This window comes from Saimiri boliviensis, chromosome 11 (assembly GCF_048565385.1).
Source record: "Saimiri boliviensis isolate mSaiBol1 chromosome 11, mSaiBol1.pri, whole genome shotgun sequence".
NCBI lineage: Eukaryota > Metazoa > Chordata > Mammalia > Primates > Cebidae > Saimiri > Saimiri boliviensis.
Window position 1 is genome coordinate 72,166,497 of NC_133459.1, and position 26,011 is coordinate 72,192,507.

Here is a 26,011-nt window from a genome sequence, read left to right on the forward strand (position 1 = left end):
TATTTGATAACGTAAGTTGCTACCCTGACAACCATAGCAGAGAATAATGATTTTATGTCAAAATGTTAATTGTTTCAGGAGAGCTTTTCAATATCAATACAATATCCACAAAATGAAGTGAAAGTGTCCGCAATCTTATAAATTTAATTTAAAAGGCATGCATTATTGATAAAAACATGTTTTGGATACAGTTTTAACTGTTGATCTGAGGGGGATTTCTTCATACGTGACTTGATGCCTTTCTCTTGCTGTCTCTATAATTCTCTTTTTGCTTTTGTCTTTTGTCAGTTTAACTATAATGTGTCATTAAGAAGACCTTTTGCGATTGAATCTATGAGGACTTTTAAGTTTTCTGTATGTAGGTCTATATGTCTTGCAAGACTTAAGATGTTTTCAGCTATTACTTCATTAAATAGGTTCTCTATATCTTTGCCCATCTTTTTTCCTTCTGGGTCTTCTAAAACGTATTTGGCCATTTCTTTAAATTTCTCATTCAAATCATGAATTGCTCTTCTATTTCTTTGTATTGTTTAACTATGTTGTTTTATATCTCACTGAGTTTCTTTAAAATCATTTAAAAATTTTTTCAGGTATTTCAAATATATTTTTTCCTTTAGAATCTGTTTATAGAGAATTACTGTGTTTCTTTGGAGGCATTATGTTTCCTGCTTTTTCACGTTTCTTGTGTCCTTACATTGATATCTGTACATCAAGTGTGAACAGTTGTTTTTTTTTCAATTTTTTGTAGGGAAGTACTTTTTGATATTGATGTATCTATAGTGTTGGTTGGATAGGTGCTTTGACTTTGAATCTGGTGGGTGTAGTGGAGTAGTCTCAGTATAATTTCTTTGACCATAATTAGAATTAATGATGTCTGTGAGTTCTTCAGTGCCTTACGCTGCAGCTGTTGGTAGAGGCTGTGGCAAGACTTTGCTAGTGACAGAGATAGCAGGAAGGCCAGTTCTCAGTCACCAGCTGTGGCAGTGTTGGGCTAGACATGCTGGACCTTAGGCTTCCACATGGCATACATGGGTGGCAGTAGTTATAGTTGTGGTTGGGTCATTCCTTGGGTCTCCAGGCTGTTGTAGTTACAAAACATATAGATAAAGAGATGCATAGGGTGTGTTTTGGGGGAAGAAGCATGGAGCTTTCCTTGAGGAACCTTCACTTGTTCAGTTATTCAGTGAAAATTCTATTTTTAAAGTACTCTTGAGATAAGGTTAGATCCATCTAGGTAATCTATCTTAAGGTCAACTGATTAGCAAGTCATCTTAATTGCATCTGCAAAATATCATTTGTCCTGCAACATAACATGATGATTTTATTAAGAGCACAGAACAAAAGCCATATGGGTCACCTTGGAATTCTGTCAACCACATGTGAGATGAGATCAAATAAGATCAAATTTTAGTTACCTTGAAATCACGCGAAATGAGGACACAATCGGCTTATAATAGGCACACATTATAGTCAACATGGTTCCGGGCAAAAGTAAGGAATGCCCAAGGCGTTATTTTCCTCCTTTATTCTGTTAATATAATTGATTTTCTAATGTTAAACTAAACTTGTATTACTGGCATAAACTTATATTGTGTATAAGGTATTATTATTTTTTCTTTATCATTGGATCTAATTTTCTAATGTTGTATTCATGATTTTTACATCTGTACTCATGAGACTGACCTGCAATTTTCTTTCTTATAACATCCTCATAAGACAAGGAATTGCTGGTCTCCCAAAATAAGATGTAAAGTGTTTTGTTTTACTTACTGGGAAATTTATGTAAGATGGCATTATATTTTCCTTACATGTACAGAATCATTCATCAGTAAATTTACCCAGGCTCAACGTCTCATTGTGATAAGGATTTCAAGGATGTGTTCAATTTTTTAACATATGCACAACTATTTAGTATTTTTAATTCTTCCTTTGTCAGCTTGAAAATTTCATTTCTTCACATGTTTTTATCATATCACATAAAAAGTGTAGTTTCTGGTATAAAGTTATTCTTTATTCACTTTAGTATCTGTAGACCTGTAGCAATGTATCTTTTTACATTCTTTATATTGGTAATTTATATTTATTACCTTCTCTTTTCTTCATTGGTCTTGCTAGATTATCATCAATTTCCCCCCATAAAGAATGAATTCTTAAATATATTGATTTTTACATATGCATTTTCTCATGTTTATTGTACATTTGTATTCTACTTTATTCATTTCTGGTACTATTTTTCTTATTCCCTTTTACTCTGTTTGGACAAAACTTCTGCTATTTTTCTATCTTCATGAGACAGATGCTTAGATTCTTGACAAGCTAGCATTTCTCCTTTGTACATACATTCATTTATAGCTGCTAGGAAATTATTATTTTGTCTCTTGCTTTCAAATGTTTTGTGGCAGAAATTGCTGGACACCACCCAATTCCAACTCTCTTTTTAATCCTTATTAACAGGAGACAAATTTCATACAGATGACAAAGTGACCAGATAAAAGATCCTATTTCTTAGCTGCCAGTGCACCTATACAACTAAATTCTGGCTAATGAAATGTAGTAAAGGGGAAATGCAGTATTCTCAATAAGGATGATTAAAACTGTTGTTATAGTGGGGAGACATGGCCCCTTTCTACAATTCAGTATTGCCAGTCTTCCCGCATAAAATCAGATGTAAAAGTTGGAACTCTGGCAGCCATTTTGACCATGAATGACCTTGAAGATAAAGCAATCTACCCACACAGTAGGAAAATAGACTGAAAAGTTAGAGAAAGCTTGAGTCCTTGATTTTGTGCAGCATCACAGGCCTGGCCTTCTTGAACCACAGACTCTTTTCACATAAAAAACAAAACTTCTGCCTAGTTTAAGTCAAGATATTGGGGATCTCTCTTATAGAGAACTGAATTGAATAAGTAAAACATACAAATATATTTTCTTTTTTTAATTATCAAATTTACTAAAGCTTTTAGGAAATTGTAATATAGTGATGATTATGGGCCTCCTTATCTTGCTCCTCATTGGATAAAATAATATATTATTTTCTATTATTTTCCAATACATATATGAACATATTTTAATCATACTTACTGGAAAATGCAGTCTTAGACTTTTCATATAGTAAACTCTTGCTTCTGCTAAAACCTAGTTTATTACAGCCCTACACTTAGATGATTTCCTACTTTGACCCTACATGCAAAAAGAAACTTGCAACGATACAATCAATCAGAGTTAAAAATTTTTCTTGGAAAAAAATGAGCTGAAATTTGTCTTTCTAAAACTTTCTCTCATTATACCTGATTCTTTTATCTATTTTACATACAGAAAATATTCAACAATTTGAAGTCAACTATTTGAATTGCCCTAAATTTACTATTTTGATACTTAAATATCCAAGTTCCCTAATCATACTTCTCAGGATATAATTATAGGAAATTTACTTTCTCCTTATCCTCTATGTTTTAAAAAATGAATATTTATTTAATAAATATCACCTAAAATGTGAAAGTCACAGATACCTAGTTTGTCAGAAATACTTATTGAATGATGCTTTTAACATGTAAACAATACTTTTTAAAGGCACTGTGGGATAATATTTGTGGCAATGACATAGTTTTCTAATTTCACCAGATTCCTTCATAAAAAACATACATAGCAACTAGAAGGCAAAATTTTTAAAATATCTACAACAGGGTTGGACGTGGTGGCTCATGCCTATAATCCCAGCACTTTAGGAGGCCGAAGTGGGTGGATCATGAACTCAGGAGATCAAGACCATCCTGGCCAACATGATGAAACCTCATCTCCTCTAAAACTACAAAAAATTAGCCAGGTGTGGTGACACATGCCTGTAGTCCCAGCTACTCAGGAGGCTGAGGTGGAAGAATTGCTTGAACGCAGGAGGCGGAGGTTACAGTGAGCTGAGATCACACTACTGCACTCCAGCCTGGGCAACACAAGGAGACCACATCTCAAAAAAAAAAATATATATATATATGTATATGTGTGTGTGTGTGTGTGTGTGTGTGTGTGTGTGTGTATACATATATATCTACAACAGTACTATGTGACAAGGTATCCTGGGGAAATCCCAAATGTGACTGAGTAGGGAAAAATCAGTGACAACTGTAAGCACACTGTGGTGTTAGCAATTATGCAGGAGGAAATAGACAGAAGTAACGAGGCATTTGATGGACAGAAACAAAATAAATAGGAAGAACAGGACCTAATCTAGGGTGGGGTGGGGATGGGCTTTAGTGGTAAGATTTAAAGGTTCTGAAGCATTCTGGGCCTCTGAACCCCCAAAACTAACCAGTCAAAACTCCCTTATAAGTCAAGTCCCAAAGTGAGAATTTCCTGGGAATAGAATCCCAATTGAGTAGCAGAGAAAAATGATGAAAAGAGAAAGAAAAAATATCCATATTAACAAGGAGGTGATAGGAACCAGAGCCAGAGGTATCAGAAAGAGAATCCTGATATTTGTGGATACTACACAAACACAACAGGAGTAGTTTTAAATCCTGAAGAAAAGCTTCTTCTTAAAGTTGAGAAAAACCAATTTTACAGACATGGCAATGCAGAAAAATCACTGTCTAATCCCTTACAGAATTACAATAAAAAATAAAGAGCATAGTAACATGATTGTAGATAATGAAAGCAGACCGGAAAGTGAAGCTTATAAAAAATAAAAATTACAACCTATTATTTCAAAATAAACAAAAAGATAGCAAAAAAATTATAAAAGATATATAAAAACAAATTTAGAAATGCAGTAATAGAAATCAGAAAAAAAAATCAGTATTTACTCATTTTAGAGATGACTAAACCAGAAGATTATAAGTATAAATGAAAACAACAAAAAAAGTCCTAAGTGAAAGACTAAAATAAGAAATATTTTTAAATTAAAATCAGTAGAAACAAGAATATCACTATAATAAATGAAGTAACTATTCAACAAAGTACTTCAAATATATATCTCCAGTATAATTATTTTTAAAATTCTGCAACAAATCTTGAATTTTATTAAATATGTTTTTGATAGTATTATGTAATAACAATTCTGAAACTATTTTGTATATATTGTAGGATTAAGCTAATGAGTAAAATTAATAATGTTGGCAACCAAAATTCTCATGGTAGGAGAGAATAATGTTGAATGAAAGCAGTGAAGAATCCTCTGTGTTGGATTAACATTTGAGTTGTTAACATGAAATTATGATGGAAAAAGTAATCCATTTTCTAATCCATATTCTGTCTGCTAAAATGGCCTAGGAATGATGACATCCCAATAGAAAACATGTAGTTTCAAGATCTTAGTTTCCAAACACCATTCCTTACTGAAAGGACTAGAGCTATTTGGAAAAGCTGACTTAAGGGCTATTGTTAGAAAAGTAAAAGGAACATAGAAATTCTGATATATTAAACAACAGAACTTGATATTTATTTACATGCAATTTCATCTTTCAATAACTGACCACAAATGCCCCATACAAAATAGCTGTCTGATATTGATTCATATCTTAGCCTCCTCACCAAGTTTAAACTCTTAATATTTCATCTATAAAACAGAAAATACAGACTTGAAAACTCTGTTTTCTTAAATAACATAATGGATTAATTTATCTAAAATGGTGCTTTACATATATTACACATTCAATAAATGTTTGTTTCTTATATTCTTTTTCATTCTTTTTCCTTTTTTAAAACCCATCAATGCAACCGATAATTCTCCCTATGACCTCAATATAGCTGCCTTTACTTAGGATTAGGAGGCTGTCAATCTAATTACAACATTTCATTCTAAGAATAAAAGTATATTTACCTTATATTCTATCACCCATACTAGAAATACTACTACTCTAAAAGACAATAGCATTAATCATAATAATTTTATAAATTTTGGCCACATATATAGTATTGCAAGCACTTTAAGTTAAAAATTCCAAAGTACAAAATATTTGGGTGTAGAGAGACATAAGTTTAAAATTTCAATGTACAAAATATTTGAGTGTGGAGAGACATTTCTCATGGCTAGAAATAGAGACACAAGAGGACTAATCACTCAGACCCTAGGTTGTGGGAATCCATAGTTGCCTCTCAGGGGAGCTCTACATATTTCCTAATTCTTTCTTTCACTTTTCCATGAATGAATCCAGATCTGATTACAGCTCTGACCGTCTCTCCATTTATTGATATATTATTCAATTCAGAAAATATTTTTGAGCACCTAATGTGTCAGGCACTCTGTTATATATTAAAGATACAGCATGGAAAACAGCGAGAGATGACTATAATACCATATGGTAAGAGCTTGTAATAACAAAAGTATGTGAAACACACCAAAGAGGCAATATCTCAAACATTTGTCCGAAAAAAATTAAAAGCCACTGGAGGACTTTAAGTTGGTGAATAAAATGATTAAATTTATATTTTTGAAAGATTCCTCTGTGCATTCTGGAAGGGACCAAGAAATCCAAGGAAAGTTTCCCATGGAGCCAAACAACACAGCACTAAATATAACAACAACAATAATAATTAAATTTTTAAAACAATAGGTAATAAGAATATAATATCTACTTTTCCTAGGTGCTAAGAGCATTATATTGATCATCTCAAATCCTACAAGCAAACAGAAATAAGTACTGTTATTATCCCCTGTTCTTCACAATTTTATGGATAAAGAAATTCAAGTGCCACATAGATAAGTAATGTGCTTAATGGAACAGAGATTTAAAGAGCGAGAAAATGCAAATCAGTCTGTCTTGAACCCTGTCATATATTATTATTGAAATATCTTCCTGCAAAATTCTCAAAGTGTATTCATATATACTGAGTTTTCAAGATTGTTCCTATGAACAAAGTTTTTATCACATATTACATGAGTGTCAGTGATAACGTTCATTCTACCAAAGGACAAAAATCCCTGGAGAATAAACTAAAAATAAGACCCTTTAATTAGATTTGTATTTAATATAAAGAATGCACTATATTCAAATGCAAAATAGAGACAGAAATAATATTTTAAATAAGTATGCACTTTTCAGCAACTGCCTGATTGATTCTTTTGCATATCCTTTACCCAGATTATTTTTGACTTGTCTCCACTGTGAGATTATGTTCTCTCATACTTTGACCTCAGTGTGAAAATTATGTGGAACCACTTCCTCAGAAGTTGGAGGCACTGTATTTATGGTCAGTTTTGCTACTTAGCCCTCATTCTTGTGACTCTGTCAGGACTATTGTCACCTATGATTTAGCATATATTGGCTAATGCTAGAGGGTATTGTGTCTATCTTACCACAGAATGTTAAATCTCATTTCAGTGAAACTTCCTAATCTTGCTTTTTCAACAAATGTTCATTATCTTATTCCAGATCTATGTTAATCCTATCTATATTTCAGGACCAAATTTCATTTCTGTCTTCTGAACTTTAGCAATTAGAATAAGCTATATGAATTTTTTTTAGCAAGGCAACAGTTCTGACATTTATGAGAAAATTAAATTTCCAATATAGAAAGCATAAGACAGACTCAGGTGCATCCAATCCCCCAAAGATGTGATTAATGACAAACCATGTTTTCTACAGCTGCATGACTGCAGGTACAAAAAAAAGTATTACAATGATACACACGCCATGGTGGTTTGGTGCATCCATCCTCCCATCATTTACATTAAGTATTTCTCCTAATGTTGATGTTTGGTATGACCAATTCTGTAAGTTGAAGACAGAGTATTCTAGCTTATCTCTAAAAGTAAAATGTTGAGAAATTCTAGCAAAAAGTTTTAATTTATTTGCAAAACTTAGTTACTGCAAAGGAATGCAAGAAACAAGAAAAGAGGAAAAGACAACTAAATAAAGGACAATATAGATTGATGTGGTAGCAGATGTCTCAGCAAAATTGTATCTACATCTAAATAAAATACAAAATCTTCCATATATGTTCCATGTTTTATATTTTCATTGTATCCCATTATATAGTCCATGCCTTGCATCTGTATTTATATGTAAATTGAATAGAAAAAATATAATATCAAATGTTGATTATGCCAAATCTTATATTACTATGGAGTCTCTGGTATTTTTCTTAGTTAGGTCAAATACCCTTATGTCATTTTGATGAAAGATAATACAAAAATGCCTATTATTGGAAAATTGACTTTTTATCACTTATTTCTTCACCTTATTATTTCAATATTCAAATGGTAAAGAAAACAAAACATACCTCAAATTTTTTCTAACTAAAAAACCACGAATCCATCTTTGAATAATCAGAACTGGTGAATTATGAGCCAAAATTTCATTAATTTTTGAAGTAATATATTTAATATTATTAATTTCCTCTTCATAGGTTGTTCCCTGTATAAAGAAAATATAATTAATAATTTTTATCTTTCATAAAAGTATTTTCAAAAGATATTTTATACTTGGTAATCTACTGATATGAATAAACTCATAAAATGTTCACAGCCTCTTTAGGCATTATCGTTAAATTATGATATGGTTGAATGTTTGTCCCCTCCAAATCTTATGGTGAAATGTAATCCCCAATGTTAGAGATAGGAGCTAGCAGGAGTTATTGGATCACGGGGGCTGTTCTCTCCTGAATGGTTTAGTGTCATCCCTTTGGTGATGAATGACTTCTTGCTCAGTTAGTTCACATTAGATCTGGTTGTTTAAAAGAGTATGGGACCAGTCCCTTCTGTCTCCTGCTCCCTCTCTCACCATGTGACTTGCCTGCTTCCCATTCACCTTCCACCATGATTGTAAACTTCCTGAGGCCCTCACCAGAAGCAAATGCCAGCACCATACTTCCTACACATCCTGTAGAACTGTAAGCCAAAATAAACCTCTTTTCTTTATAAATTACCTAGCCACAGGTATTTCTTTATAGCAATGAAAACTAATTAATACAAATAATAAATACATTTTTATTATTATAGTAAAAGAAAAAGAATTAGTAGCATCAAATAATCTGAATTATCTACATAAAATGTAACATTATTGATAATAACTTTTTACATTAAATATTCTTTTCCAAATCTGATAATATATGTATAAAACTTTAACCTCTCCAAAAGGTAGTGGCATGAACAGGTGTCCAATGAAACAGCAAATACTCTGCAAGTTCCCATAAAGAAAATTGATATAGTTTGATTCATAAAATAATTCAGAGTAGTTAAACATTTTGTTGTAGCTTAACTAGAATGTTGGACACTTTTATTGGAACACAGCAAATTATCTTGGAAAAAGTATCCTATATTGCCTTTAAGAAAGATCTCCTTTTCTGATTTGAGATCAAAGGCTCAGTATATTTCATTGACAACTTGACTGGTTAGAAATAAGGTCACTATGTTTTGAAAGTAAAATAATGCATTAAAAATACTGACAATTACATTGTTTATGAGGCACCTCTTCTGAAGATTACCATCCCAGTTACACTTAAAACATACACCTTTTCTGCATATATACTTAATGAAAAATTATACAGGAAACAAAAAAAATTCACAAGATCTTGTAGATTAGTGCTACTTGCAATTTATACTTTGAAACACTCATTGCAAATTAGCAACTTCTTTCTATGGCTCTGGCTTGATTCCATTCCCAACATTAGCTACTGAAAAACTTTGACACTATTCAATACTCTTCTTGCACTTTCCCTTGAGCTTCCTAAACACCCTGCTTCTTTTTTCAGAGAAACTAGAGCCATCAAGTCTAAACTCCATCAATTAACTTCCCTCCATTCTCTGTAAATTTAAATATATTCCTATCTATACTGAATAGAAGTGCCTTCTACTCAAACTTAAAACAAGAAGTATCTCTCTTTCTGTCCAAGATTGGCACTCTATCACTGTTATGAGTCTCATATCTCTCTATTTTCTGCTAGCACTATCCTTTCACATATAAATATGATATAACTTTACTTATCCTTAAATCCCAGCTCTCAATCCTTTATATCTAACTTTCATTAAGAGCCCAAAATCTAGAGACAGAATTCCACATTTTTTTTCTCCACATTCTTTTATTTCTATATCTCCTTCCACTGGCTTCTATGTCTATCATCCAAGGGCACTTTTTTAGAGTTAACATTGGACATTCCCTCCTTAAAATACTTGCCTTAGATTCTCTACTACACGCCTCCTGGTTTTCCGCTAAATCTCGTTTACTTCTGCACTTTCAAACAAAACTATATGTACCATGTTTATTGCTTCATTGTTACATTGAAAGAATTTTCTGTTTCTTTTTAATCTCTACACATCCTTCAAATGACCACTTCTAAGTTCAGAGCTTCAGCATTCACCTTTGTGCTAGAGATTCTCGGATTTCTATCTTTAAGCCTGACCTCTCTTCTAAGTTACATAACAATATAGTCAAACTGATATCTAACTAAATACAAGTTTTTCCAGATATGAATATTCTTTCTCAATCTGCTTTCTCATATGCTCTACCTTAGTAAATGGTACTACTTTCTACAGTTGCCTAAAGCAGAAACCCTGGAACCATCCTAGGTTCTCTTCTCTTTTATGCTTCTTTGCATGCAAATGTTACTAGATCCAGTACAGTCAACATTCCAAATATTAGTCTTACCTCTCTTTTTCTTCTATTTCCTGCCATTGTTTTTTCCATGTCTTTGTTATCACTTCCCTAATTTATTAAAATTCTTCTGATATCTTAATAATTCCTATTCCCCTACTCCTTCCAAACCATAAAACGCATTATTGCTAGATTGAGCATTCCAAAATGCAAATCTTATCATACAGCATCCTAGCTTATATATTTCATTCATTGGCATACCACTGAAAGACAAATTACAAATTTCTTGATTTGCCACACAAAGTCCTTCTTGACCTAGTCCCATCCTAGCTCCTTAATCTCATCTCCATTCATCCTACATAGAATTATCTGATAATCAAAATTAAATGCTTTTCACAAATGTCACCTCTATTTCTTGAACTGCTTTTCTCAACTATTTGTCTCACAATTTTAGTCTTTGGGAGACTCAGTTCCTTCCCCCAATAACACTTTCTTGATGTTGATCTATGTTCAATGTCTTTATATAATATTATTCTGTGTCCTGTGAAATATCTTATGTGTCACACTTGACAATGTTGAGTTTTACCCAAGTCCTGTGTTCTTGGAAAACAGTGAAAGTTAAGAAATCTCCTCAGTCCTTTGTTTCAGAAAACAGCTTAGTGAAAAGAAGCACCCTGCTCTTCATGACTGACTTAATACTTTTGGATGCCTTTATTACTTATCTACAACAAGGCTTGACACAGACCTTCCAAATTTCCATTCTTCCCCTCTTTAACAATTAACTGAAAAGTTTTGTTCCCACTGATCAGTTGGAACAAAATATTTGTTAGCCAAACTTTAGTTAAGATTATTTCCTTCCCCTGGGCTCCTGAACTTTGGCCCATCAGCCTGAGGCAGCACATAGTCTCCATTTAACAGCCCGTCCTGAGAATAGGCTTGTCTCAGGGTAAAAAAGTCTATGTTTCAAGGTCAGACCATACCACTTTTTTTTCTTTCCACTTTCTCACATTCAGTTATTTCTAGCCTTGTATATTTCTCCTCATAAATGAGAAATTCTTTTGCCAAACCCTTAAGACTTTTGCAGATCTTATGATCATAGCATTCTCCATATTGTAATAATCCCACTCTGCCTATTTGCAATAATTCCTTTCCCTCACTTGCAATCAGCTTTTTGAATAAGGTCTCTGTTTATTAAGTCCTGATATTTTTAGCTCACAAGCTTACACTATATAATGCAATGATTGATCTACCTCTCCATATAAGTTCACCAAATTTAATAACTCTTCGTCCTGCTTCTCTGGACTAACCGAGTTAACTATTCTATAACTGGCATTTGATTATCAATTGACTATTAAATCACTAAGTAATCATCCTTTGCATCCAAGTTTGACTTAACAATGTCAATCAATTTATTATTGTAACTCAATTATTTTGCGTGGTTATAAAGATATCACACTCCTTTTCTCTCCTTTAAACTTTTCTTACCTGTTTTGCTAGTTCACTTTCTTCTGCAAACATTTAAACATTTGATTTAACTTACACTTTCATTCTTTTTCATTTTTCTTGGCTAAGTCTTCTCACGTGATCACCTTCCTTGCTGTATCTGACTGACACACATACCTAGATTACCCACATAGCTGTAACCTCCTGTCAGAAATTCTTTCTTTAATTGCAGGCATATAGAATAAACTTACAATTCCATTTATTTACTTTCATGTCAAAACCATAAGTTATTATCTCCCTCATTTGAATCAATCCACGCTCGTATTGCATTATCTATATAGTCATAAAAACTATTATTTGTCAACCAAGTAATAAACTCATATTCCTCTTTCTCCCACATCCCTTTCCATCCAATAAATCACTAAATTCTATCAAATAGCTCTTAAATCTGTTCCTTATATGCTATACACAAATTATATAATAGAGTCTAATTCCCTGATATTCAATTTCCCTCCACTCCAAAATTACAGAATACAGGATGATTTTTCTAGAATAAAAATTAGGTCATATAAATATCTTGAAATGTTTCCCCAAGATCTTGCAAGATAAAGTCCTGTCTCCCTCATATTACATTCAACACCCTTGCTATTTTAATCCCCTTTTCGTCTCTAGCATCATTTGACGTGCCGAAACATGTCCCCTAAACTCCAAGAACACTAAACTACTTGTTGTCACTTGCATATGCCAAGCTCTATCAATACCTCTGTGCCTTTGCGAACGCTTTCCACTCTGCCTCACAGGCTCTACACTCATGCCAACACCTCTATTTGCCTAGTGATTTCTTACATTCAAAAAATTCATCAGAAATATAAATACTTCTGCATTTTTTTTCCTGTGACTAGGGAACTGCACTTCAAAGATTTTTAAAGAAAATATATGTGCTTCACTTACAGAATTTTGCCCAGTATTCAGATTCATGATGTTGTTTCCATTATTTCCTTGATTATTGCTTCTTCTTTATTGGCTTTTATTTTCTCTACTGTAATTTCTTCCTATTCATAAATATTACCTGAATGTCTATATTATTTCTCCTAATTTCATATATTTATTTGCAGTTTGGTAAAGCCATTCTGTCAAAGGTCAGCTTTCTCATTGAATTTTTGATCTAGCTTATCAACTCTTTCAGTTACGTGGTCTAAGCTCGTTTCTGAAGCTCCTAACTGCTCTATCTCAGATGAGTCCTGCCATATACCATTTGATATTTATTGTAACCTTGACTGTACTTGAATCTCTCCATGAAACCTATTCTGTAGTAATGGATCCTGTCACTTGTTCTGTCATCACCCTGAAAACATAGAGGGTTTTGTAGAATTTCCTCTAGTTCCTGTGATTTTATAATATGTTTCAGGAAGAATAGCTTAAAGTCAGGCTGCTTTAGTTTCTTCTTTTGATTCAGTACTGTCCTAGTTTAGCTGAGTAGCTATTACAAAATATATATACTGGGTATCTTATAAACAACAGAAATTTCTATCAGCTCTGGAGGCTGGAAAGTCCAAGATAAAGATACTGACAGTTTTAGTGTTTGATTAAGGCCCATTTTCTGGTTCACAGATGGTATCTCGCCACTGTGTCCTCACGTGATGGAACTGTGCCTTCTTTATAAAGAACACGAATCCTATTTATGAGGGTTCTACCCTCATGACCTAATCACCTCCAAAAGTCTCCATCTCCAAATATCATCATATTGGAGATTAGGTTTTAGCATATAAATTTTGGAGTGGCCACATTTAGACCCTAGCAGACACACCTTCATTGTATCTGATAAAAAGTCTTCGCTATGTCTAGAATTATCCAGAGGTAATATTTTATAAGAATATTATAGTTTCTAGTATAGATGTGATTTCCACAAATCTATATGTTTCTTTGTTAACTACATTTGTGTTCATGATGCCACCTGTGGCTTGGGGTTAAAGGTGTTGAGTGTAATTACGTAAAAGTGTGTAAGTGGTGGCAGGGTGATGGGGGTAGGGGTGTTGGAAAAGTGAGGAAGAATATAGGAGGGAATTTAGATGACCAGGTCCAAGCAGTCCTGGTCAGATGCAGTTCTCATCAGTAGAGAACCATTAAGTTCACATTGCAGCTTACATCAGAGTCCTGCTTCTCACTGAGTCATGAAAAATTCCTTCTTATTAAGGAGATAAACAGAATATTCATTATAAAATCTTCTTTACATGGATTTCTGTTAGATGTAAATAAAATGCAATACTGGCTGATAGCACTGGTCTCTTGCCCAGATCACTCTGATCTTTAAAAAGTTACATATATAAAACAATAAAAAATATATATATATATCATTCTAAGATATGATTTTAGATAACTAAGCACTTCAAATTTGTAAAGTCACTTTGATTTCTATAGAAAAGAAGAACCCATGCTTCTTCCCTTTTTTCCTGACTCAAAAAATAAAGGTTAGAAATCATTTTATGTTACAATTAAGCCTAAACAAAATCCTTCTGGATATTATTATTGTGTTATAAGGCACAAGTGTTAATTATACTAATAGATTTGTTTCTTTTCAAATGAGCATATGCTTCTTTAATTCACCCAGGCTTGGATTTAATTCATCTAAGCTCTCCTTAAGAAAGAATAACAATTACATAAAATAATTGTGTAAACTCTTATAAGGCTCATTATTTTTGTTTTCATATTTTATACTCATTAATAGTTCATAATATTCATATACTCATTCTTCTCCTATTCCCACACTTAATCAGTTTGAAAAGTACACTCAAATCTCTGTACTGTCTGTCATTTGTGATGCAATGCTGACTGTAGGACTGTGAAACGAAGAAAGACTTGTTGAAATCCCAGCTCATAATTCATTTTCTGTCCAATACTGGGTAAGTTTCTAAACCTCACTATGCTTCCTTTTCTCCTATAAAATAAGACTAACACTTTTTCATATCCAAGGAAATAATGAGGAATAATATTTTTTCAAAAAGGCCTTCCCCATCCACCCTAGCTAATGTAGCCCAAATCTCTACCCCTTTCAGTCTGTGTTAATGTCTTACTTTCTTTTCTTTAGCAATTAACACTAGCAGACATTTTATGGTTGTTTTGTTTCCAGATTTGTCTATTCTCTGTGCCTTTGGTCTTAATGAGGACAAGAACTTTGTCAGTATTATTTACCACTGAATCCCCAAGTCCCAGAGTAGTCCCTTTCATGTATTAGGTACTCAGTATATACTGGTGAAAGAATGAAGAAATAAAATGTATAAAGCACCTACTACATTGGCTTTCACTAAATACATGTCTATCTTCTACACTGTGTTCTTTCTTCTTTATTACTAGTATCTGCCTATATCAATCCTAATCACATCATTTTGAACTTAGAGTAATTGATCCCCCTGCCCTTACTTGGCTTCTATCTCCCATTAATCTGCTAGCAAAATGTTAGGTTGATCATCTTTTAAAAACTTTGTCAATACCATTTATTCACAGAGCACTTACTATGACAGACCTACTCTGATTTTCCAACTCAAATAACTTCAATTAATCTTCACTATATTCATTAAGTCTAAGCTGTTTAGTAGCTCATCCAAGTTCTTTCTCAATGTCTATCGCCCAACTTTCCGTTACTTCCTAAAATGAATCTCAGTCACTTTGATTATCCTTAAAAGGGTCATGCATGTTGCCACTTTGGATTATACCATACTACAGAACTGAAATACCTAAATAAAATGCTTTATTTAGGGCCCAGGTTAAGACATCAGACTTAAATACTATCTTGTTTATATTTTAAACTATGACTTCAAAATTATTACCAAAATCCTAAATTTTTAAAACTATTAAAAAATCACCAATACACTCCTAATTAAAAAATATATCTACAGTAATATTCTTCCAAATCTGTAATTTTTAGCTTTTCCATGTATAATCACTGTTCATTCTTCTAGACGTACTCACTGTACAAACTGATGTTCTATACTTTCTCAAATTTTCTACACACATATATGTGACTTCACTTATCTTTAGAACATATTATAAACATTTTTCTGCAACTTACATTGTTACTATGTCTTGTACTTAATTTAATCCTCTCTTTTGAAGTCATAAATGATTTGTTGTAACATTCACTCCTGTCACAAAGAATGTTTCCTTATATTTTTGTAAATCCACTTAAGTAGTCCGTAACCATTAACTAGGTATCAACTTCTCATAATCTCTTCCTCTAACATCTAACAAATCAACAGAAAATGATGGTTTTATCTTGCCAAATCACCAAATTAATTACGTAAGAATTAAATATTTTAGCCTCTTTGAATAATAATTTAAGTTGTCTTTTAAGGCTCTCAAAAAAATATCAAATCTTTTCCAGCGGAGTCTTCCATATACCAAATCTTGAATAAAGTAAAGATATATTTTCAATTTAAAAAACAAAAATTTGTTTCTCTACAATTTGATCACTTTAGGATTCTATTTTTGTAGCAGGCATACCAAGTTTTATAAATTTTCAGAAGCCATTACAAATATATTCACTGGTTTATATTATTTTATATAAATAATGCAAAAACATTAAAGAGTTTATATAATTTAGGTATAGAACTCAGAAGCTTGGGAGGCCGAGGCAGGTGGATCGCAAGGTCAAGAGGTCGAGACCATCCTGGCCAACATGGCGAAACCCTGTCTCTACTAAAAATACAAAAATTAGCCAGGCATTTGGCAAGCGCCTTGTAGTCCCAGACACTCAGGAGGCTGAGGCGGAAGAATTGCTTGAACCCAGGAGGCGGAGGTTGCAGTGAGCCGAGACTGCATCACGGTGCTCCAACCTGGCAACAGAGCAAGACTCCGTCTCAAAAAAAAAAAAAAAAAAAAAAAAAAACAGAAGTTAAAATTTCACTTTTATACATTTAATTAAAATGACACCCTAAAGATAAGAGGCCAATTACCTTTCTCAAAGCTGGGCAGAAATTAAAGAAAAGTCGATGGTTACATGCTTTGAATCTTTCAGGAAGATGCCAATTCTGAATTATTTCTTCATCAGAAATCACATGATGATCCAGTGCTTTGAGAGGCCATATACTGTTAACAAGAACATGTCTATATCCTTTTTTAAGGCTTACTGGACAATCAAACATAGTGAGGGCAACGAGGCTTGGACAGGCAGATAATACACATATATTCTTTAACCTTGCAAACCCATTGTCATGAAGATAGAGGAGTTTTAGGTTCTTCAATCCACTCCAAAATTTGGTATCTGGTAGATTCTTTATCTGAAATATTATTAAAAATATTTTAAATTCCAAAATTACTTTTTTCAAACAGCAGAAAAAATGGTAAGACATTACAAATCTAAAATTTCCCTAATAGCAAATTTCTAATTAATAAGCAAATAGAGTATAATTATCCAATGTTGGCCTAGTGAAAACCATACTACACTGAGCATCTAAGATAATTTATTATTATTATTTTTTTATTCACCACACTTTTAATAAAATATTTTTTTCCTTGAAAAAAAAAATTAAAAATCACAGATGGTTCAGAATGTTGCAAATACAAAATTGACAACCAGGAAGAAAAGGTATTGATTGTGGACAACCTAAAGCTGAAATACTTCTATGAGTTTTTCATCACTCCATTCACTAGTGCTGGCAAGGGCCCCAATGCTACGTTCACGAAGATCATGACACCGGATGAACACTGCGAGTTTTCCCAAATCAAACCTCTTACCTTAGGAGATTCTAGAAAAAATCATGGCAGAAGGGGAAGCAAACACGTCCTTCTTCACATGGCAGCAGGAGAGAGAGGTGCCAAGCAAAGCAGGAAAAGCCCCTTATAAAACCATCAGATCTTGTGAGAACTCACTCACTATCACAAGAACAGCAGCATGGGTTAAATTATTTCCCACCAGGTCCCTCCCATGATGTGGAAATGATGAGAGTTATAATTCAAGATGAAATTTGGGTGAGGACACAGCCAAAGCATATCATGCAGGTTGTGAAGCTGACTGCATGTTGACTACTCAATTTATTATTATTAATGTAGTAAAATGCATAATCATACTTTTTTGTTAAATGAAAATTCCTTTATAATAAGTTGGCTCTTTAAACTTTTCTAAAATGTTTTTCTTACATAAGGAAAATGAAGGAGTCACAAAGCACTCTTAATCCAGACTATAGATTTAAGAATTGAAACATATCAAATTACACACTATTTACATATTTCCATTTACATTAAAATGTCTATTTATATACATCTTACTATTTTTTATTGTGAAATTTTTCTTCATATTTTACTTAAAAGATCATCTTAAAGAAATACTGTGGATAGGTAATATAAGCACTTATTATAAAACTGAAATTTCATTTATATGCAAATATCTGAAATGGCTATTGCTTACCTGATTTCCATGGAGATCAAGTTTGATTAATTTTATACAACTCTGAAGTGGATGAATATCTGTAAGAAAATTGTTTGAGAAGATGCATACTCTAAGAGAGATGTAAGATTGTAAATTTTCCATAGACTTTAAATGAAGGCCATTGAACTTCACAAAAACAAAATCTTTTTGATCTTCTCTTATGTTTTCATTATAGTGACTCCATTCTTCATGACTGGTTAGCTCTTCTGTGATTGTTCCATGAAACATCTAGGAAAGAAGAGATACTGCTTTGAAGGTTTTTTTTCCACTTTCAAAAATGTATCTAAAAACAAACAAAATTTTGCCAAGAGATAGTGCAAGTAAAAATTGTTACTAAAGTTCCCATTTAAAAAGAACTAATTCTTAAAGAATGTTCTATCCCAAAATATCTTAAATATCTAACTTTCAATAAGAGCTAATCAGAATACTATCACTTCCCTTACCAATAAATGAACTAATTAGCAAGAGGAAGACAAACTTCCTTTTTCATAGAATAAAGAATTCAGTAAAGAAGCTGAGATAAAATCATCCCTTCTAGACAAGACAACTAACATCAAACAAACCAAACCATACCTTGTATAACTTGTATGATAATTTTTGTTAAAATATACTGTTAAAGAAATACACTGAATATTAAACAAGTCAGGAGAGTGACAATCTTTGTGAAAGAGGCTGAACACTACAGCCAGATGAAATTAAGGTGCTATAGAGGCCTTCAAATTTTACCAACGATATTTGTATCTTAAAGAAAAAAATTCATCATCACAATCTTTACATTCAATTCAATTAAGCAATTATGTGGCAGAATTCTAATAGCTTTAAATTTTGATGACTTAAATTTATCTAAAATATTTGGATCAATGCTTTTTATATAATTTTATACAGTATTTCTCGTATATATGAATTTTCACTTATTAAGAGTAATTTCAGCTTTCATAAAAAGTAGTCGGTTATAGATGAGAAGAGAAAGTATGAACTCAAGTGGTTTATATGGAAATGTGTTGTAAGAATCTATTTCTTCCATGTACAGATAAACTAAATCAGTATAAAATGAAATTTCACATTTATTCTCATTTGAATTATACTGATTTAGTTTATCTGGATATACTATTGTGCTCTTTCAAGACACTGGCTTTTTATATATCATAACCAAGGCCTTAAACTATAATTCTCAAACTCTAAGTGTCAATGAATTAATTAGAAGGCAGATTATTGGGCCCCATCTGATATCTACTGTATCAGAATTTCTGGGCTAAGGGCCTAGTAATCTATAATGTAAGAATTGATTGATGAATACCTTAAAAAAGATTAGCTTCAACTACAAGTAAAGCAGTCTTCCAAATATAAAGCCAGATATGGAATAGACAGATTATAAATAAACTTTTATAAATTAAACTCATCAAGCTCTATTGGTGCTGGGATGTAGGATAATATCCACATTGCATCCATCATTTGGACTTCCAAAATAGAAAAGACATAAGTCTCTCTTCATTTAAAGAAAGCTTAAATTTAAGATTCTTCCAAGTCTTTAGAAAAATAAACCATTTTTTAAAGAACTGAATAACATTCCATTGCATGGATGCAACATGGTTTGGTTTATTAATCCATTCACCTATTGAAGATGTCTTGGCTGCTTCCAACTTTATATAATTATGAATAAACGGTTATAAAATTTTATGTGCAGGTTTTTGTGTGGATATAAGTTTTCAACTTACTTGGCTAAATACCAAAGAGTTTGTTTGCTGGATCATAACAATATATTCATTTTATAAAAAAAAAAAAACAAAAACTGCTAGTGTCTTCCAACGTGGTTGCACCATTTGGACTCCCACCAGCAATGAATATGACATTTTATTGTTCCACAAACTCACAAGTATTTGATGTTGTCAATGTTTTGATTTTTGTCATTTTAATAGGTCAATAATAGTATCTCATTGTTTTAATTCACAATTCCCTAATGATGTCAAGTATCTTTCATAGGTTTATTAGCCATATATATCTTCCTTGGTTAGGTATCTGTTCAGATCTTTTGTCCATTTTATTTTTATTGTGGTATTATCTTATTATTGAGTTTGAGTTCTTTGTATTATTTTGTATACCAACCCTTTATCAATTATGTGTTTTGCAAACATTTTTTTCCCATTACGTGGCTTGCCTTTACATTTCTTAATTTTCATTTCTTTTTTACCTCACAAATGCATAAAAAAATCCTTGAAAAACAAACACGAGCATTCCTATACACCAGTAACAGACTTAAGGAGAGCCAAATCAAGAACGAAATGCCATTCACAATTGCCACAAAGAGAATAAAATACCTAGGAATACAACTAACAAGGAACTTAAAGGACCTCTTCAAGGAGAACTGCAAGACACTGCTCAACGAAATAAGAGAGGACACAAACAGATGGAGAAACATTCCATGTTCCTGGTTAGGAAGAATCAACATCGTGAAAATGGCCATACTGCCCAAAGTAATTTACAAATTCAATGCTATTCCCATCAAGCTACCAATGACCTTCTTCACAGAACTGGAAAAAAACACCTTAAACTTCATATGGGACCAAAAGAGAGCCCGCATAGCCAAGTAAATTCTAAGCAAAAAGAACAAAGCAGGAGGCATCACACTACCGGACTTCAAACTATACTACAAGCCTACAGTAATCAAAACAGCATGGTACTGGTACCAAAACAGCATGGTACTGGTACCAAAACAGAGATATAGACCAATAGAACAGAACAGAGGCCTCAGAGGAAATACAACATATCTACAACTATCCAATCTTCAACAAGCCTGACAAAAACAAGCAATGGGGAAAGGATTCCCTGTTTAATAAATGGTGTTGGGAAAACTGGCTAGCCATGTGCAGAAAGCAGAAACAGGACCCCTTACTGACACCTTACACCAAAATTAACTCCAGATGGATTAAAGACTTAAACATAAGACCTAACACCATAAAAACCCTAGAAGAAAATCTAGGCAAAACTATTCAGGACATAGGCGTAGGCAAGGACTTCATGACCAAAACACCGAAAGCAATGGCAACAAAAGCCAAAATAGACAAATGGGACCTAATCAAACTCCACAGCTTCTGCACGGCAAAAGAAACAGTCAGTAGAGTGAATCGGCAACCAACAGAATGGGAAAAAATTTTTGCAGTCTATCCATCTTACAAGGGGCTGATATCCAGAATTTACAAAGAACTAAAACAGATCTACAAGAAAAAAACAAACAAGCCCATTCAAAAATGGGCGAAGGATATGAACAGATACTTTACAAAAGAAGACATACAGGAGGCCAACAAACATATGAAAAAATGCTCATCATCACTGGTCATCAGAGAAATGCAAATCAAAACCACATTGAGATACCATCTCACACCAGTTAGAATGGCGATCATTAAAAAATCTGGAAACAACAGATGCTGGAGAGGATGTGGAGAAACAGGAACACTTTTACACTCTTGGTAGGAGTGTAAATTAATTCAACCATTGTGGAAGACAGTGTGGCAATTCCTCAAGGACCTAAAAATAGAAATCCCATTTGACCCAGCAATCCCATTACTGGGTATATATCCAAAGGATTATAAATCATTCTACTATAAGGACACATGCACACGAATGTTCATTGCAGCACTGTTTACAATAGCAAAGATCTGGAACCAACCCAAATGCCCATCGATGATAGACTGGATAGGGAAAATGTGGTACATATACACCATGGAATATTACACAGCCATCAAAAATGATGAGTTCACGTCCTTTGTAGGGACATGGATGAACCTGGAAACCATCATTCTCAGCAAACTGACACAAGAGCAGAAAATCAAACACCGCATGTTCTCACTCATAGGCGGGTGTTGAACAGTGAGAACACATGGACACAGGGAGGGGAGACCTACATGCTGGGTTCCATTGGGGGGACATAGGGGAGGGACGGGGAGGTGGGGAGGTGGGAAGAGATAGCATGGGGAGAAATGACAGATACAGGTGAGGGGAAGGAAGGCAGCAAACCACACTGCCATGTGTGTCCCTATGTAACAATCTTGCATGTTCTTCACATGTACCCCCAAACCTAAAATGCAATAAACAAACAAATAAATAAATAAATAAAAAACAAACACCCATCAACATGGAACCTCAGAGTTCTCATTTCTTTACATAAAGCTAAAGGTGGCTTTATGCTGTTAATCATGGCATTAGTATACAAATTATTCATACATGTGTAAAAATATATATATACACAAAAAATTATAGAAATGATTTAATATACAGCTATATAAATATATAAGTATTTTTATTTCAAAGTATTTATTGCTCACATTGATTATTCCATCTCTAACAGTCTATTTTGAAATTTCTTTAAGAAGATACTATCTTCTTCCTGGCATTTATTTTTAGGGATTCTCAACAGTGTTACTGATCAAGTATAGTTATAAATGTCTATAGATTAATCCACCAGGATATATTTTTTTAAATCTTCTGCATTAATGCTGTCTATATGTCATGTGAACACACCAATGAACTATTCTTCCAAAGTAGAGTTTTTTTCCTATTTTCCTTACTAATCGCAGACATACTAGATAATTTTCTAAAATGAAAGGTTCTACACTTATATGAGACATCCAAACTTGAGCTATTAGATGAATAACTTTTTTAGTAGCTTTGTGACATTAACAAATACTGTTGTAACCAACCTGATAAAATAACATTGTCCCCTCCCAAAAAATTGTTAAATATGTTCAATCATTTTTCTACATAAAATGAGTAATATATAATAAGGGAATTGTTTTGATTGGCACCCTTGCCTCAGTTGAAAACTTCTTGTAAAGAAGACATTAGTTCTGAGGAAGAAATGAAATATTGGGTCACAAAAATCAAAATTTGGGATAATGTTCATAATATTACTTAAATCAATGCTTTTTTTTTTCCTAGTCTGTACAATAGTTTACTTTTCAGTTTCAATCAAAAAGATGTCTATTAGAAAAAAAATATTGTAAGAATTAAGAACTAGTGTAATTAAGGACATATTAAATCCAAATTAGAGGTAATTTTTGATATTACTTAATGCAATGCCTTTCCCCCCATTCTGTACAACTGCCTACTTTTTAGCTTTAATCAATGACTATTCTAAGAAAAAAAAAAAGAAAGAAAGAATCAGTAATCATCAGGGAAATGTAAATTAAAACCTTACTCCTGCAAGAATGGCCATAATTAAAAAGTCAAAGAACAACAGATGCTGTCATGGCTGTGGTAAAAAGGGAACACTTTACACTGCTGGTGGAATGTAAACTAGTATAATCCCTGTGGAAAATAGTACGGAAATTCCTTAAAGAACTAAAAGGAGAACTATCATTTGATCTAGCAATCCCACTACTGGGTATTTACCCAAAGGAAAAGAAGTCATTATATTAAAAAAAAAAAAAAAAAAAGACATAGGGACACACGTTTGCAGCAGCAGCACAATTCATAATTGCAAAGATATGGAACAAACCTAAGTACCCATCAACCAATTAGGGGAAGAAAATGTTACACACACACACACACACAAACACACACCATGGAATACCATGCAGCCATAAAAAGGAACAAAATAATGTCTTTTGTAGCAACTTGGATGGAGCCTGGAAGGCCATTATTCGAAAGTGAAGTAACTCAGGAATGGAAAACCAAGTATCATTAAGTTCTCACATATAAGTGTGAGCTAAGCTATGAGAATGCAAAGGCATGAGAATGATATAATGTACTTTGAGCACTCAAGGGGGAAGGTTGGGAGGGTGATGAGGGATAAAAGACTACATACTGGGTACAGTGTACACTGCTTTGCTGTCAGGTACACTCAAGTCTCAGAAATCATCGCTAGAGAACCTATCCATGTAATCAAATACCATCTGGACCCCAATAACTATTGAAATAAAAATTTAAAAACAAAAACAAAATAGTCAAAAAATAACAGATGCTGGTGAGGTTGTGGAGAAAAAGGAATGCTTATACACTGTTGGTGGGAGTGCAAATTAGTTGAACCATTGTGGAAGACAGTGTGGTGATACCTCAAAGACCTAAAAGCAGAAATACCATTTGATCCAGTAATATCATTACTGGGTATATACCTAAAGCAAAAAAAAAAAAAAAGTTCTATTATACAGATACATGTACACATATTTCACTGCACCACTACTCACAATAGCAAAGACATGGAATCAACCTAAATGCCCATCAATGCTAGACTGGATAAAGAAAATATGGTATACCACGGGATAGTATACAGCCATAAAAAAAGACATGGGCATGTCCTTTACAGGAACACAGATGTAGCTGGAGGACATTACCCTTAGTAAACGAATGCAGCAACAGAAAACCACATACTGCATTTTCTCCCTTTTATGTGGAGGCTAGGTGATGAAATTACATGGACACATAAAGGAGAACAACACACTGGGGCCTACTGGAGGGTGGACAGTGGGAGGAGCGAGATATAAGGAAACATAACTAATGGGTACTAGGCTTAACATCTGAGTGACGAAATCACCTGAACAACAAACTCCACTGAAACAAGTTTACCTATGTAACAAACCTGCACGTGTATCCCTGAACTTAAAGCAAAAACTTTAAAAATCCAAACTATTAAGAACCCTGGTTTCTTAATGAAATGTGCTAAACTGCTACTTTAGAATGGAATGTCACACTTCTCTTGCAGTATAGCCTTCTTTGGCAAATTATTGCCTAGTCATTACTTAGATTCTGATTCCATGCCCACATCCCCAATTTAGCGGTATTTTATATATATATACATATACATATATATAGACACACACACACACATGTGTGTGTGTGTTATTATTTAATAGTCCTGATTTCCACTAAATTATATGTACCCTGTGAACATAAAAACTTATTTTATGGTGAGGTAGTTTTTCTCAAATTTTTGCACATGTCCTGACCTAGAACTTAGTCAGATTTCAATAAATGTCTGTTTCATAAATGTGTCTACCTTTTCCTTTCCTCAGAGAAATAGCAAACTACAGGAGAGGAACCCTTAAACAACTTCTAAATATAAATGACAAAGTCTCTCTTATTTTGGTAGAAATCTATTATAAATTCCTTTATTTTTAATTTTCAACAACCAATACTCAATCTCTTCCAAACCACAACAAAAAAGGTGTAATAAATCACTCCAAAATTTACTGGCTTAAAATAACCAACACTTTGGTATTCTGAAGATTTTGTGTATTGACTCAGTGGAAGTAAGCAGTTCTCCAACTGAGAACTGAAATGGTTGAAGCATCAGTCAGTTCACTCCTCCAGTGAACTGCTGGAAGCTTAGGTTCAGCTGGGAGGCTGAGATGAACGAGTCTTTCTATCATACTGTCTCAAGGCCTCTCTATCTCGACCTGTCCTCTCCATGTTATCTATCCATGTGTGTCCGAAATGGGGTAGCCAGACTTTTTTTTTTTTTTTTTTTTTGAGACAGAGTCTCACTCTGTCACCTAGGTTGGAGTGTAGTGGTGCAATCTCAGTTCGTTGTAACCTCTGTCTTCTGGATTCAAGTGATTCTCCTGCCTCAGTTTCCTGAGTAGCTGGACTACAGGTGTATGCCATCACAGCTGTCTAATTTTTTTATTTTTAG

At 33.3% G+C, this 26,011-nt stretch overlaps 1 protein-coding gene across 1 annotated transcript in view; it reads right to left on the bottom strand.

Annotated features, from left to right (window-relative positions):
- Nucleotides 1-26,011, bottom strand: part of LRRIQ3 (leucine rich repeats and IQ motif containing 3) — a 146,905-nt gene that overhangs the window by 112,115 nt on the left and 8,779 nt on the right. The window contains exons 2-4 of the mRNA XM_003921413.4: nucleotides 18,367-18,615; nucleotides 16,916-17,239; nucleotides 8,215-8,348 (exon numbers count right to left, since the gene is read on the bottom strand). Coding sequence (XP_003921462.1) covers nucleotides 8,215-8,348; nucleotides 16,916-17,239; nucleotides 18,367-18,615 — 707 coding nt within the window. The remainder of the gene's footprint in view (nucleotides 1-8,214; nucleotides 8,349-16,915; nucleotides 17,240-18,366; nucleotides 18,616-26,011) is intronic.